Source organism: Myxine glutinosa, chromosome 2, assembly GCF_964187855.1.
Source record: "Myxine glutinosa chromosome 2, kmMyxGlut1.1, whole genome shotgun sequence".
In the NCBI taxonomy this organism is placed as follows: domain Eukaryota; kingdom Metazoa; phylum Chordata; class Myxini; order Myxiniformes; family Myxinidae; genus Myxine; species Myxine glutinosa.
The window spans coordinates 268136298-268154178 of NC_136262.1; the positions used below are offsets into that span (position 1 = coordinate 268136298).

General features: G+C 41.2%; 1 protein-coding gene across 1 annotated transcript in view; it reads right to left on the reverse strand.

Annotated features, from left to right (window-relative positions):
* Positions 1-17881, reverse strand: part of DNAAF9 (dynein axonemal assembly factor 9) — a 108208-nt gene that overhangs the window by 52953 nt on the left and 37374 nt on the right. The window contains 2 exon segments of the mRNA XM_078772719.1: positions 7689-7739; positions 11739-11809. Of these exon segments, the coding sequence (XP_078628845.1) occupies positions 7689-7739; positions 11739-11809 (122 nt within the window).

Consider the following 17881-nt stretch of genomic DNA (forward strand, 5'->3'; position numbering starts at 1 on the left):
GGCACACATATACCACACCCCAAGGCAAAGAACGCTCTTTTCTCTGAATTTTCATTTAATTAGTCTACGGCGCACAAAAAAAGAAAAAGAAAAAAAAGTGCTGACTCTGCATTTCTTTTATTTAAGTAATATTGTGCTGCCATGAACTTGGTATTGACCTGCAGGCCAAACCGTTGGTCAGATGAGCTTGATACCTTGACCAAGTATAGTAGGTCACTTGTTCGGATGCACATACTAATTATGACGTCATAGGTCACGTGACATGGCGGCCATATTGTATTTCGTGAAAATCTTTAAAATGCATCCCTGCGTTCATTTTTCGATCGATTGAGTTGAAACTTTGAACAATCGGATCTGGGCTGTCGTTGTCAACGACTCTGGCGCGCACCCGTCCAATCAGGATGGAGCGGTATGGTCCCCGGATCATTACTGCCCGCAGTTTTAATTAGTTTTATTTTTACCTTTCACTCTTTACGTTCATTGTTCTCTTGGTCATACAATGTTTTTTTGTTTTTTTTTGAAGACATGTATGTCATGATATATTCAAACTGTTTATACAGGAAATGTTTGTTGTTCTTGTTGGTTGATTATGAGAGAGGATTATAAAATCATGATGATTATTATGAATGACATCATAGGGCTTCAATGGAGAATGATTGCACGAACTTGGAAAAGAGCTTTCAAGCCCTATAGGATCAATTGTGTATTACAAGCAATTGAGTTCCAAATTTTAGCATGAATGAATAAAATAAAATAAATTTTTGGCAAATTATGAATTGATCATCGTTTTGTTCATAGAACATTTCAGGAGTTTTACGAAATTTTGATTGCCAAGAGGGTTTGGGTACTATTGAAAAAGGAGACATTTTTCCCAATGAAGTTTCACATCTGCCATCAATTTTGGCTGTCTCACGAATGAAGGATGAGTTGCCTTTAGTGGTTGCAAAGTCGAATTTGTGGTGACCAGGCAAAATTGAGGAAAAATATATGTCAGATATGACCCTAGTACAGAACAGTGATTCATCAATTAACATGAGGTAGGCATCAGAGGTGACGACCGATGATCTTCGATCTCAGTCAATGGATAAATCTATCCTGACATCATTGATGAAAATGATGATTTGAATGAATGATTTGATTTGAATGAATGATTCATGATTTGAATGAATGAATGAATGAATGAAAATGAATGATTGATGAAATGACTGATGGGGAAAGGGCTTGTGCAGGGAGTCATCAAGAGTGATTAATGTGATTTATTGATGAATATTGATAGATTAATTGAAATTGAATGATTGAATTGATTTAATTGAATAAATTGATTGATTGATTGATGAGGATGCGGTCTCAAGAAAGAAGCTTTGATATCTTTGTGAGATATTATCAATGTGAGGATAAATATTTGATAATAATCCTAATAATTTTAATCCTAGGAATAATATTGCTAATAGTTTGTCTGAAGGCTTTGATAAATACTTGTCTAAAGCAAACAGTGACTTCTAAGATGACAGAAGTGTGGGGTATTTGGCATCGCCAGGCTGGCTTATTGGTTTAGGAATGTTTAGAGGTCATTACAATGTGATAATTACTTGTGTGATCATTTGTGAAATTTCATGAACAGATATGTGAAATGGATCTAATGTGAGTGTGTATGAGAAAATTTGCTGCAGGATTCGTGGAATGTTCAAGGTCGGACATGATCATTGGAGAACTTACAGTAAATTTGGGAAAAAGAAGTGACCTTCCATAAAGTTCTAACAAAGATTTCATAGGAAGAAAGAGAATAAATTTGAAATGGAAATTCTGAAAAAATTAAAATTAAAAGACCCTGTATTGAACTAACACATGTGCTTAGGGGGAGCATCATGGGGAATATAACTTTTCAACTTTCGGAACAATTTCGGAACAAATTTCAATTTTCGGAACAATTGATTTACCAGTTAATGAGACGCTATGAAAGTCGCATGAAATTTAATTATAACATAACTCTCACATAGAAGTCATAGGATGAAGCTGAAGGGATAGGTGTATGCTGCATGTGGGAGTATATGTGCGTGTGTGCAACGAAGGCTGGAAAGGGTGGAAATGCAAATGGTTCGGGGAATGTGCGGAGTATCGTTGAGAGAGAGGAAGACAAATGATGAATTGCGAAAGATGATGGAAATCGAGCCTGTGATTGATGCTGTAAAGAGGAACAGGTTGAGATGGTTTGATCATGCATTGAGGAAGGATAAAAGTGACTGGTTGAGAAGAGTGATGGAAATGAATGTAGATTGAAGTAGAGGACGGATGAGGAAGACCAAGAAAGACTTGACTAAAGATGGTGGAAGAAGAAATGCGGGCAAAGGGGGTTAACAAGGAGAGATGCAGAAAATAGGGCAAAATGGAGAACATTGTCATGGGGACCGCAAGGCTAACCCCCGCTCTAGCAGGGAAAATGGCCTTAAAATGCCTGTTGTTGTTGTTGTTGTTGTTGTTGTTGTTGTTATCTGGCATATGAAAATATCTGCTATTAATCTTGGGGTAAAATTTTGGGGAGAATGGACCAAGGAAGGTAAAAGGGAGCTGGAAATGTTAATAAGGATAGACGAGATGGGAAAGCACTGGATAAATTATTGTGGGAATCAAAAAGGGTAATTTCAAGGTGACATTATAGGGGTTTTCTAAGAATAGACTTTTGGTCCATTTGTGTATTAGCATTTCTAAAATTGAAGGACAAATTTTATGAAATTGAAATAAAATAGAAATATAATTTGATTATGAAAATTATCTCTTTTGTCAAGGGAGATGGAATATAAAGATTTGATTTGCTGAGTCATGAGCAGCCATTCATTAATAGTAAAAATTGGGAAAATCTTGGGATTTTGATAGAATTTATATGAGAATCAAAGCTATTTATGGATATGAGCTTCATAAAAATGTGGGAGTACAAAATTAGCCAAATTTGGGAGAGGTCTTACACTGACTTCCCAGAGTACTCTGCTCACGGATTTTCTATATATATAAACTTGAATTTTATCAGCCTATAAATTGTGCTGTATGTATGGATGTGTATTAGGCATAAATGATATGGGAAAATAGTAAAGAAAATCTTGCTGGTTTGAACTATTGTGAGTTTTAAAACGGAATGCATTGTGAATCTTAAACCAAGGGGCAGACATGAACGCGCTGTTACGTCATTTATACTCAGAACGCGATGTCACATGTACCTGCAACATATTTGTTAATCTTGCACACCTACATTGGCATACTAGTGTCAGTAGTACTCACTGGGTGCATAGAAATGGATGAGCAACAGTTAAGGGGGTGTAAAAACACTTACTTGGATATTTTCTACAAAAGTAGGGGTTTCAATAAGTGGTAGCTGTGCACATGGGATTCATCAAATTAAGTTTTGGAGTTCAAACAAAGTCACTGGTTAACAGATGAGAAAGGATAGTAAATAAATTATTCGATGCTGGGTAAATTAAGTACGATATTACTAAGACTTATGAGAGCTATTGTTCTTCCTTACAGCAGTGGAAAATTATTGAAAAAATTAGATCCAACATAATGAATCTATAAATGAATGTGATAGGGATAATATCCTCAATTTGTACTAATTATTTGATTGTGGGTAAAGGAATTAATTTATCGTAGTGGATTGTTAACAGCAGCCTGAAAATGTCCTGAGAGTGTGCATCCATGTAATCAGAAATCCCAGAGTTGTTTTTACAAACAACATTTTGGTAGAGGTCTTGTGTGGACGAGCACTTCCTTGGTAGATTTAAAAAACGGTACTGCATGCTGGCAGCCACTTTTGCGGCCAGTTAGGCCAAACAAATTGAGAGGAAATTGTAGTTAAATACGTAAGTTACACATGGCTATTTGTAAAAAGGAAATTTGTTGAGATGGGAAACATTTTTCGAAGGTTTATTAAAGTGTTATAATATAACATTTGGCAAGGCAAACTATTGGATGGGAAAATTAGATCTGGTTATAGAATAAATTTATTGACCCCTTGAAGTTAATTCTTCGAATCATTGTTTCACTGGCATTTTGAGTTCACATTGGAAATAGTTTGGTAGAGCTTTGGTTAAAACCTTTGGTTGCGGTATTTTGGAACGAATTGATAAACCATAGGAGATTGATAAGAATAGAAACAAATATGGACCCAAAATAGAAAGTTGGATTCATGCCTCTCATTGCAAGCGAGCACATGGGGCTAAGGTGGATGGTCCCACAGAAAATGAGGCTGCACCTAGCAGCCCAGCAGAACATTCAGTGGCGGATAAATGATAGTCGTGATTTACATTCATTTGAATTACATTTTAACACCCCTTGCATTGATAAACATTACATTTTCAACATTTAATATTCCTACTTGAATTAGGGAAGATAGTGACATTTATTTGCCTACATGACATACCATTATATACTGATATTAGCGCAGCATGAGGGATAATGTATCACAACTACACTCATGATTAGGGGATTTAGCTCGACCCCGGGAGATAGGGGGATCAGGGTAAGACAAATAATCTGATTTATGTTACATATTAAGGGATTTTCTTTATTTACCTTTTAGGAAGCTTGTTAGTTTGGTATATAATGTTGAATGTCATTGACATATAATTATGTTATAGGTATGAACATATACAAGGGGTAGCTCACATGTTTTACAGATGGCTACAGGTGGGACAAGAGGGAGCAAGATACCATGATTATATAAAAGGGGGTGCCTTTGCATGGTTGGGAAACACATTTGGAGGAGTAGCAGCTAAGATACTCAAATACTTGTTTGTTGGTTTAGTAGTTATATTGACAATTGTTTTAGTGGTGGCTTGCTTGAAAGCCTTAGTGACGGTGTGTTTGAATAAGGTAACCAACAACACTATGAAAATGCATGAAGTGACAAATGAGGAAAGAAATGTGGAACCACAAGAGGAAGACTTTTATGGCGACATAAATACCGAGATTAAAAGAATGAATCAAGTGATGTTGCAAATGAATACAGTAGAGTTAAGATAAGGGCATAACAAAAATGTTGTGAATTGTGTCAACCGGTGAACTTCCATCACCACAAGTTACACACTGTTTGGGAAAGAAAAAAAAAAAAAAAGTGGGGAGAAATTATGATAATAATACATTATGCTTAATTTGTTGGTTTGCTAAATTTGTTGGGAATTAGATATTCCTGTTTGTGATTGTAATCATATACACTCGTTATAAATGCATTTATTTTCTTTGAGTCGTGATAAAATACCTGCATGAGTTAATTTTTGAACTATATTAACCTGAAAACAATTGTGGATACTATTCTTAGTTTAATAGTCAAATACATACCTGATTGAATATTATTTGTGTGACGCATATAAATCAATATAACTTTTTGAATGTTTTAAGGAAAAACAACAAATTGTTGAATGTGAAACTGTCGGAAGATATACATGATTATGCTGATTTCATGGTAAGATGTACCCTATCTGATTCAGTGTGTGTGGAAAGCAGATTCAGATGTGACTGAGCATAAGGATAAGACGAGATCACATTTTGAAGGGGGTGCTAAAGGAATTGGGAAGAAGTTCGAGAAAGAAAATTTGTGGCTAAAAAAATGAAGTTAATCTTGGCATACACCCTCCTTCTCAAAGAATGATGAAGACATTCTCCTGTGTAACTTGGAGATGGATGCTTACCTTCACCAAGGAAATTTATGTGACCATTTGCCTGGACCACACTGCAACATATGAAAGAAAGGCGATCACTTACTCTTGTTCGAAGGCTTCGAACATTCATCACATCAGAAGTTGCAGGACAACAACATTTTACCTGCAACCTCTACGAAATGCGGGGACATATGTTATTACTTCACCAACTTCCGGGGAACCAGCATGGAGCTGCAAGCAAACGGCTGTGCCCTTTTCACAACAGCTGTGCACGATTCTGCTGGTTGCTCCTGGTATGGACCATGGATGACCTGAACACCATGGTCCCAACATCATTGTGGATGCATCTGGCATCCCTGTTCCACATCTTGCTGGCCAATCAACGTCACACCAATACTTGCTGCCCACTCATAATGAGGGAAGAGGCAAGTCGACTATAACTGGGTGAAGGCCTTGTTCAGGAATTACTATGGTTTACAGCAAGAGTGGCAAGAATGCTGCATGGAGAGCAGGGTCAGTCTATGACTCCGCACAGTTGTTACAACAGCGAGGCCCTACACGAAGTAGTGCAGGTGCTATGAAGACATTAGAAGAAAATGTTTCATACCTGAATTCAAACACAAGTGATCAGCCCTTCCTTTCAAACAAAGAGTCAACATTTGTTTGGAGGCAAACGTTTTGCCAGATGTTGCAGATGCTTTATAAAATTGAAAATTGGTGAAGTGAAATTGTTGTGTCTTGGTGATGGTGAAGTGTTGTTTTGCAAAGATATTTGTGATGCGAGTGAAATAGATTGAATTAACAATATGGAAGGAGTCAATGACCAACGAAATGTTTTGTGATACTTGCAGGAGGACGGTGTATGCCTAAGGGAATTGGATTACCAAAGTTATGGTTTGAGTACTTGTATTGATGTTTACTTGTAGTGATTGATTGTTTACTTGTACTTGTATTGATGTTTCGATTAATGGTTAATATAAACATAAAACAAAAAGATGAGGGATTGTGGTCGTATAAATCTTTACTTGTAATTAGTTATGAGATTGGTGAGTGAGCAGGTAGTTGCAGGTGGCTCAGAGAATGTCAGGAATTTGGAAAACCTGGAAATCTCTTGTTCACCTTGTCACGGCCCCGGGCTAGAGCACATTCCTAGGCTTTCACTATTGCGAAGCAAATGTAGAATTGGAGGAACTCCCAGCAGGAGGGGATGGTTGTCAACGCCTGGGGGGGTGAGCTGGTGCCGGTGAGGCGACCGAGTAACGTTTGCGGAGAACGGATTAGGATTAGCGCAGAGAGGATTAAGATTTCTGTGACCATAAAACGTGAACAACGTCCTGGGAGGAACAGACTTGTCACCAGAAGCTCTGACCTACGGAACGGAACGGAACCCTGTGAACAGCGCTGAGAGAGGACCGGCCGAAGAAGAAGAACCAACGACTTGAATTAACAATCCGTTTAGCTATTGTAGTCTTTATTGAATTGAAACAAGTGACTTAGTAATTATAATAAATCCTTACTTTATAAAGCTGTTTCGGTCATATTGGAGTCTCCTGAGTCTTAACACATTCTCCTACACCACAAATAAACTACAGGTCGAGGTTGTACAGGGCTCAGTGACGATCCTGAAAAGAGCTCCCGGAACAAAATTCTGAGAACAACAAAACTAAGCCCATTAATCACGATCCCTTACTGAAACTGAAACGGAGGTGGATACTTCGAGTCCGGGGACTCGAGATTCGAGGGACTATCAAGTTCGAGATTCCACCTTCTAAAACTCAAATAATGAGTAAACTCAAATAATGGAGATAACAACTAACAAGAAACACAATCAACTACAACTACACACAAAAACAACTACAACCACACAAGCACAAAAACACGCACAAAACACACACACACACACACACACACACACACACACACACACACACACACACACACACACACACACATACACACACACACACCTTTATGAATGTCAAAGAAGTGAATGGAATAGCCAACCTCAGTTGTCCCATGAATATCTTATGTTTTATTGCTCACCTTCACAAGTTTCCGTGAGTTCTCCAAGTCTGAAATGTCTGTTTCACCAATCTGAAAACACAGTACAATCATGTACCTGAACACATCTATGTACATATCGACCAAGCATCTGACGACTCGTTTCCAAAAAGACTATTCCTTACACAAATGCTTTTGAACCAATCACCAAATGATATTTAGGCTCCCCACCTGGACTGACATTCAGAGTTCCTGTATGCTGATGAAGATGATTACCTTTGATGGCTTCCCTCCCAATTTAACCTTGAATTTCACCAGAATCGCTCAATATAGTACTCTCGGGAAACACTGATCATGGTCTATTTCAGTGACCTCTCTACGTCACTGAAAAGAAAACATCATTTTTCAGATGACTCAACCCTATGCTGGACTGTTCCTTTTATGCCTCTGCCAGGCAGGCCCTGGCAACATCAGTCTCTGTCGATTTTGACAACATAAGCAACTACTCATCTACCTGAAAGATTATTTTAATTCAAGAAAATCCCACTTTAACTTTGCTCCTCAAGAATCACCTGGCAAACTCACCAAGTAATTTGTGTAATCGGTCTCTGGGAGAGGTACAGTCTGTAGGGCTGCCTGGGCCTACAATCTTCTGTAGCCCATCTTGGGCAGATCACATCTCCAAATGAGCCACTGTCAGGGAATGATCCACAGGACCAAGTCTTTCCTCAACCATCCTGGTTTGACAGTGTACAAGGCCTTCATCAAATGTGCCATGGAATATTTCTCTCCCATGTGGGCTGCTTTTCCCCATTTTGTCTGTTTTAAGGCTGTGAGGTCTAAGGCTTTCAATGTCAGTGGAATCTCATTAAAGGAGGTTGAATCTCAGGGTCTGTGTGTCGCTGAAAATAGAAGGTTGTTGGGTGCATTTCAGTCTGATTTACCTCTCCAGCCTTTGCACTTCTCTGCCCAACCCCTACTATGCTAGGTCACGTGCATTTTAAAAAGAACGCCTACCTTGCTGCCTTGTTACCCTATTACCTTCCCTATGTCAAACTTGAAGCTCACCTCCATCCTTTCCATATTCCCTCAATCCTGCAACCATCTTCCTGAGACTGTTGTCTGGTGCTTCTTCCTCAAGGTCTTCAAATCTGCTGTCCACTGCCACCTCATGGTATCTCCTATTTCCCATATCTGTTGAGACCATGCCCACCCTTTCACCTGCTAGTCCCCGAATGCTTTAGTGCATCAATGAATGATTCTTCTCCAGTTGTCTTCCTTTATCCTACTTTGTGACGACCTTTTCTGTTTGCTCTGACAAAAAAGACGTCATGGTTGCAAGTGTCCTTTGCAACAGTGTGGATGCTGAATAACCATCTAATCCGATCACACTCAACAATGCTGCATGGTCTAAACCACTGTCTAGGGCCTACCAGACAAACATGTTGATCATTGGTCGACAGATGTAATATGCATTTATCAGTGAACCAGACAAATTCCCAATGTCAAAGCTACCAGTTTTTATGATCGCAGCGGTAGTCCAGCTACATTATATGGTGTCATGAAATCAGTTGGGGAGTTGTTCCTGGTTGTCTGGACCTAAAATCATACACTACATGGCCAAAAGTATGCGGACATCTCTTCTAATTAGTGGATTTGACTGTTTCAGCCACACCCATTGACAGGTATATATAATCAAGCACGCAGCCATGCAATCTCCATAGACAAACATTGGCAGAAGAATGGGCCGTACTGAAGAGCTCAGTGACTTTCAACGTGGCACCATCATAGGATGCTCCATGTAAGAACCGCGAAGAACATATAATCCTGTTCCAAACTCATTTATGTTAACTCATGTGCAACGGAATGACAATTCTCCAAAGCCATGTTTCAAATATATCAACCTTCTCATGGAGTGGTTACCCTTCGACCTTGATCAATATGCCAGGTGTACAAATTGGGAGGTTGATACAGTGACTACATAACATGGTAATTACGGAAAGTGACACAAAACTGACCAGGTATGTGCTTGTGTATCCAAAGACGACAATATTTGAGAAGTTTGGAGTTTCTAGACCTAATCAAGAATATTTGTTGGCTACTTCTGGCATATAGAAAAGTCAACAGTCAAACTAGCACAGATTGTGACATTATGTCAGGCAGCCACAGTGAGAATGATTCAATGTACAGGAAAATTTGGGATACATGTCTTTTTAACGTACATCATGAGAAGAATGCATGATAAAAATCACTCACAACCACCTGAATAAGTCATCAAATACATTTGTTATTACTGTTATGTTTGTGAGGGGGTAGACAATGGATTACCTTAGGGCCAGGTAGGATTGTATAGGATAGTGTGCTCCGAATGTCGCGATGAAGAAGAAGAACCCGTGTACTTAAGTCGGGACCCGTTAGACCAGATGTCGTGTAAGAGTGCATCTTTGTCCCCATGGTGAGGGGTGGGGTTATGTTAATTAGGTAGGGGTTAAGGGTAAATCCCCTGTATGTAAATGGCCTCTGTGATTTCTCCTTTGTTTATTATAACACACACCACACCTGCCATGCACTTCACTCCTAAAAATAACACTAAATAAAAGTAGCAGGAAACAGGACATTCAACTACCAATGATACCACCGACTGGGACATCACAAAGTCGGCACGTGGCCGTGAGGCCACGAACCGAAGAACGATTGGTCAGGACGGCCATAGGGGGAGGAGATGGACTCGCTGATTGGAGCACGCGCATACGTCATGAAATGACGTAAGAGCCCGGGGAACAAAAGAGCGGTGTCCCCGACATTTTCTCTCTTGCCTTGGGGCTGTCATCACGAGCAGTCGACGTTATACCTCTTGTGCTGGGTTTGATTGTGAACGGTCGCACTTCCCTGTCACCCTTGGTACTGCTGCTCTTTGTCTCACGAGTTGATGCGAGCGGTCGCATTTATTTCCACTCTTGGTCCGAACATCCATAACGAATGGTTCGGATCCCTCCGCTTGCGCTGGGTCCTCGTTGTGTGCGGTAGGAGTTCGGACTCGCTCTTGGCAGTGGCACACCACACTCTGTTCCTGCCTTCGTGGATGTGATTACAAGCGGACGCATCCTGTCCTTGGTTCATTGGTGCTGACTTTGCGAAGGCTGTGGGCAGCTGAGAGGCTTCGGAGCGTTGTGGAACGCGGGACCAGGGCAGAACGAGGACCTGCTCGTTTCACGTTTACGGTTGGTGGGCGAACGGACTTCGCGCCAGGGCATGTCTTTCCCGCGCAGGGACGCGGGACCTTCAACGGCCCCGGACGGTCACGGACTCCAGGCGGAGTGCAGGTAAACACACTTCGCAAACACTACGCATTTTTTTCACATTTATTTATCCCTTCGTGTTGTTTTACGAGTCCGTGTGGGGGCGCTCCATTTATGATTTTAGTTACTGTGCATTCTTTGTTAACTTACTGGATTAATGTTTATTTGCTTTTGGTGGAGGTTTTCTTGATCACAAACTGGTTACTTGCACCTCTATTTTAAATGCTTCTCCTTCTCATCATCTTTCTCTCTTTGTGCGCCTTCCCTGCCCCCTCCAGGATGGACAAGTCCATATAGTAACCCCCTCCTTGTTAGGCCTCCAAACTCAAGTCGTACTGCTCACTTCCTTGTTCCTCCTTTGCTTGTGTAACTGCCTTCCTGAGCCAGTTCTATCCAATTATTTTTCCAAAGCTTAAACAGTCAGCAGTTCAACAGCAGCTCAAGTTATTTTTCAACTCTACCTGTGATCTTTACTCCTCTCGTTATTCCTCTTACTTGCTCTCCTCAATCTCTATTCCTCAATCTCTTGCTCTCCTGTTCCTTCATTCCATTGCTTGTTGAGTTGTTCTGATACCTGCATGCACAACTGTCAGTATGATTTTGATTCCACGGTTTGGATACAAATGATTTTTAAAATGCCAGATCTACCCAGTTCTGGATTGGAGGTGAAAATAATGTTGAAGCATCAAGTTACTGCAGCAAATGATAAAACCAGAATATCAGCATGGAGATAAAAAATATATCACTTCATGAGAACATGAAAACCATCCTTTGGAGTTTAACATGCACTCACCATCCAGATAGCATAACGAGGAATGGACATGGTGAGAACAACGTGACGACTGTTCACAAAATGAGTTCCATCTGTTAAAAAATAAAAAATAAACATTTTTCGTTAATCTACGAAGAAACAGCAATAGATTCAATTCCATTAACTATGGCAGCAGAGGAAAGAGGAATGCTGAGAATCTACACAAGCAGGTAATGAGTTTGATAATCATGAGATCATCAAGGAAGGGTTCAGTCACAAAGCCAATGAAGTCATAAACATGCATGTTGCCCCTGCATCTCAAATACAACTGCATCAAGTTTGACTGAGATTCCTTCACTCGTTCTTAAGTTATCACGGTAACGAAATAATTGTAACTTAACATGATCTCAGATTTTTCACCACTTGACCCCAAAATCAAATTCGTTCATCATTGCATCCCTGGTGTTGGGCTAGCGGCTAGGGTGCCAGCTTAGGATCCTAGGATCCTGGGTCCGAATCCCGGTCGATCGCTGAATTAATGCCAGGGGGGTTGACTCAGCCTGTCATCCTTCCGAGGTCGGCTAATTGAGTACCAGTTCACTGGTAATTCCCTGCTTGTCGTAAAAGGTGACAAAAAGGGTTGGCGGCAGGAAGGGCATCCGGCCGTAAAACATTGCTTCAAAAAGGGGACCAAAAAACAACAACAACCACGGTCCCCGAAAAAGGCCAACCCCCGCTTTGTGGGGAAAAATGGCCTCTAAAGGTGGTTATTATTAGGTTTACTCTCCATGAAATGGAGAGAAACCTATTATTACTGCTAGAGTTTTTCTTATTATTATTCTTCCACCCTATTTTGCACCTCCGAAAACTTCACATAATTAAGTTTCTCAGCAACCGCTGGTCGGATTGACAGGAAATTTTCATCAAATGATCGGCGAGGCTCGTAGAATTTTTTAATGCTAATGATGACGTCATAGGTCACGTGGTATGGGCGCCATCTTGTAAAACACCTTCAACTTTGCCCCTCTGTATCTCCGAAACGGCTCAATGGAAAAATTTGAGGAATGGCTCATTCTAAAGAACTCTGCAATGGGAACAAAAAACATGTGTATTGAGTATATCAAAAATGCTAACGTTAAGAGGTTAGAATTCGTCAAACACAGTTTTTCTCCCCCGAAAATGAGATTTTTTTCCCCAGATGCTTAGTTAAAAAAAACTCAGAATGCGAAAATTTTCGAAGTCATACGTCACATGGTTCGGCCGCCATCTTGTTTTCCGTGAAAAAACACAAAAAACCCTTTTTCTCCGCAACGGCTGAACGGATCGAGCCCAAACTTGGCATGCATATTCGGATACCCATGACAAACAAAAAAGTCAGCGAGCACGACGTCATCCGACACGTGGTTTCAGAGTTATGACGTTTTAAAATTTCAAATTGAAATGGAATCACCTCCATAATTTGTGGAGATATCGAGTGAAAACTTTACACAAATGTTCCACATGGGGGGATGTTTCATCGTTACTTGAGACGTTTTGATAAGTCACATGGTTTGGCCGCAATAAATAATGGAAGTTAAATTTTAAAAAGCTTGTAACTCTTGAACCACTGCATGGATCGAATTGAATTTTTAATGCAATGTAGCTCTCATCGGGTGGACCAAGTGTGCAAAATTTCAAGATGATTGGATGTACGGTCGCGAAGCTAAAGTCTTTATTGTTGAAAGAAGAAGAAACACACCATTTTGTCCTCCCAGGCCACGACATCATCCGACATCAGTGCGATTGCCATTTTCAGTTTTAATTTCCTTTAAAAAACATTTTCTCTGCAATAATAGGGCCGATTGAGATAAAATTTTCACCATAGGAGGGACTCGGTCTGTAGAATATTTTAATGGTAAACATGACGTCGTAGGTCACGTGGTTCGGCAGCCATATTGTTTTTCGTGAAAACACGAAAACCGCTTTTTCTCTGCAACGGCTAAACAGATCGAGGCCAAACTTTGCAAGCGGCATCGCATACTCATGATGAACAAAAAAGTCAGCGAGCACGACATCATCTGACACATGGTTTCAGAGTTATGACGTTTTTAAGCATGAACCTTTAAAACCTAGCTCCTCCCTCATTTTTGATCCAATCGAGGAGAAAATTGACAGATCTGTTAGTCTACTAAAATGTCATTTTAGAATTTGCGATAGGTTACGTGGTTTGGCAGATATCGTTAATTAAACGAATTTTTTTTTTTTATGGATATCTCTTGAATCGCTTTATTGATCGACGTGAAACTTCATACTGTAGTAGAAGTCATGAAGTGTAACAAGTGTGCAAAATCTCCAGATGATTGGATGTACGGTCGCGAAGCTAAAGTCTTTATTGTTGAAAGAATAAGAAGAAACACACCATTTTGTCCTGCCAGGCCACGTCTCACAGTGAGTGCTATTGCCATTTTAAGTTTTAATTTCCTTTAAAAAACATTTTCTCTGCAATAATAGGGCCGATTGAGATAAAATTTTCACCATAGGAGGGACTCGGTCTGTAGAATATTTTAATGGTAAACATGACGTCGTAGCGTGGTTCGGCAGCCATATTGTTTTTCGTGAAAACACGAAAACCGCTTTTTCTCTGCAACGGCTGAACAGATCGAGGCCAAACTTTGCAAGCGGCATCGCATACTCATGACGAACAAAAAAGTCAGCGAGCACGACATCATCTGACACATGGTTTCAGAGTTATGACGTTTTTAAGCATGAACCTTTAAAACCTAGCTCCTCCCTCATTTTTGATCCAATCGAGGAGAAAATTCACAGATCTGTTCAGCATGTCAGTCTACTAAAATGTCATTTTAGAATTTGCGATAGGTCACGTGGTTTGGCAGATATCGTTAATTAAACGAAAATATTTTTTTTTAAATGGATATCTCTTGAATCGCTTTATTGATCGACGTGAAACTTCATACTCTAGTAGAAGTCATGAAGAGTAACAGGTGTGCAAAATCTCCAGATGATTGGATGTATGGTCTGGAAACTAGAAGTTGTTATTGCCTGAAGAAGAAGAACCACAACACATTTTTTTGACCAGGCCATGTGACATAACCACCTCACGAGCTAAGGGTAGCTCGAAATTAAATTGTCTTCGGATTTGACAGTCGCTAGAGGGTGTTAACATTCGAATGCAACAAATCTGGGCAAATTCTGATGAAGTTTCGTAAACTACACGATATTGTCATTTACATTGGAAAATAACATTGTAAAACTCTCCGCCGCCTCGGCTTATTTCTCGCTCTGAAGTTCATCCTGTCTTCAATTTTAAGGAGAAAGAGAGGTATCTGCAAGCAATGGTGACCTTTATTTTGTGGAAATCCGATTTAAAATGACGAAGTTATCCAAAATCTAACATTTTAAATGGGTAGCATTTCCAAAGTGAATCTTACACAGGTAAAATATCCACACGTGCAGGCACATCTTACGGCGTCAATTTGGCTCCGATTTCAAATCGGATTTCGATTGTCGTATTGCCTCGGATGAGTTAACAAAATACCACAACAAATTTGGTGACAATCATGAAAAATTTGACCAAGTTCGATCGACGGGATACTTCGTTCTACGCTGACATACGGCACGGGCCACGGATGACGTCATGCCACGGCAGGACGTTCTTCCACGGGTGGCAGATATCGTTAATTAAACGAAAATATTTTTAAAAATGGATGGGGTGGGGGGGATGTGTGTGTGTTTGTGTGTGTGTATGGATGTGCGTGTGTGTGGATGTCTGTGTGTGTGTGTGTGTGTGTGGGTTGGGGGGGGGGGGGATATGTGTGTGTGTGTGTGTGGAGGGGTTGGGGTGTGCATGTGGAGGAGGGGGGGATGGATATGTGTGTGTGTGTGTATGTGTGGAGGGTGTGTGTGTGTGTGTGTGTGTGTGTGTGTTGGGAGTGGGATGGGGAGATGTGTGCGTGTGTTTGTGTGTGTGTGTGTGGATGTGTGGATGTGCGTGTGTGTGTATGTGTGTGTGGGTGTGAGGGGGCGGGTGGATATGTGTGTGTGTGGAGGGTGTATGTGTGGAGGGGTGTTCGTGTGGGGGGAGGGGTGTGGGGGTGTTTGTGTGTGTGCATGTGTGTTAGGGTTGGGGGGGGCGTGGGGGGATGTGTGCATGTGTTTGTGTGTGTGTTAGGGGTGGGGGATATGTGTGTGTGTTTGTGTGTGTGTGTTGGGGGTGGGGGGGCTGTGTGCATGTGTGTGTGTGTTAGGGGTGGGGGGATATGTGTGTGTGTGTGTGTGTGTGTGTGTGTGTGTGTGTGTGTGTGTTGGGGGTGGGGGTGGGAGGACGTGTGCATGTGTTTGTGTGTGTGTATGTGTGTGTATGTGGGTGGGGGGTAGGGGGAATGTGTGTGTGTGTGTGTGTGTGTGTGTGTGTGTGTGTGTGTGTGTGTGTGTGTGTGTGTGTGTGTGTGTGTGTCAGGGTTGTATCCAAGGGGGTTGTGTCAAAGCATGTCCAATGAAAGTGGGGTTGTATCACAAGTGGGGTTGTATCAAAAGTGGGGTTGTATCAACAGTGGGGTTGCATCAAAAGTGGGTGCGAGTAAACCGGTCATCACTGCCAGCAGTTTTAAAGTGGCAGTTCTAGTTTTATATATTTATTGCATCATAATACATACAGGGTGTTTCAAAAAGATTGATACGACTTTGACTTCCTGCCATTTCTTTGTTTTTTGACCAATACCGTTTTCCTTTTCAGGGTTTGGTGGTGTTATCGTGGTATTTGTTCCCTGGGACTTGTAGCTCCGTAGCACTATGCCATTTACAGTGGAGCAGGAGACAAAAGTGGTGGCTCTGTGGTATGAGACTAAATCAACAACCACAACAACATTTTTTGGGAGGCAGAACCACCTGAGGAGATCACTGAGATGTACCTGAAAGGGCCTAAGGTCACATGCTTCTGCGCCTTCAATGTCAGATGGAGAATGCTAGGGCCTTACTGGTTTGAGAATGACAACCGCAGGACGGTGACGATCAACAGTGAGCGCTACCGGGCCGTGCTCCAGAAGTTCCATAATGATCTCGCCCAAAAGGTCACCCCAAACCAGTTCAGCATGACCTGGTGTACACAGGATGGTGCACCCCCACATACAGCTGATGACACTGTAGAAGTGTAACTCAGCGTAACTTATTAATTGGCACTGGTAACTTATTAATTAACCTGGTAACAAAGCAAATACATTTTACATGCAAACTCTGTGAAGGACGAGTTTGTAAATGAGTTAGGAATGTGCACGAACATGATAATCTCTTGAAACACCTGGTCACAGCCCCAGGCTGGAGCACCCCCCTATTGTTTGATAAATGGAACTCACAACAGGGGGGGCTAGCTGGCGCCAGGAAGGCGACCAGTAAACGTCAGCGGAGAAGAGATTACGAGTTCAGCGGACAGAGGATTAAGTCGAGTTGGTCCATATAAGCGGGAGCTGCGGCTGGAGTCGAGAGGACTTGCTGCGAGGAGCTCTGACGAACGGGACCATGGCGGAGGAACATCAGCCGAACGAAAAGGACCATGGAAAAGAGTTAATCTCAGCCATTGAATAATGCGGTATTATTTGGTAAATGGAATGAAGTGAATAATAAACAAAGACCTTTTGTAAACCTGAGTCCGGTCATTGGAGTCCTGTGAGTCATACACGAAATTCTTCCACAACACCATCACTTTCCTGCAACAGCTCTTCAGAAACCGCCTCGTTGCCCTGAGTACCGCTCTGTCTACGTCAACCGACCTGCCACACTGGATGATCTGAAGCAGGAGGTTTCAGACTACCTCCAGGCAGTGCTACATGGGACCTACAGGAAAGTTGGACAGAACTTTGGAATCAGGATCAATGCCTGTTTGAACCGCGGAGGGGCACACATCGAGAACGTCAATTACAAGGATTTTGCGTAAATGACAATTTCACACCTTGGCCTCTCACTAACTCTAGCAGTCAGTGATAGAAAATACCATGTCATAAGATTTCAGGAAATGTTTGGTTCACGTTCCTGAAGTTTCTGTTTCTTTGTAAATAAACGTTTAATGTTGTATCACTCTTTTTGAAACACCCTGTACTTGTACCAATTTTGGTCAGAATCCCATCACTGGTTCACACGTTATCACGATAACAGAATTTTTCCTAACATGACCTCTGACCTTTAGCCTTTGACCT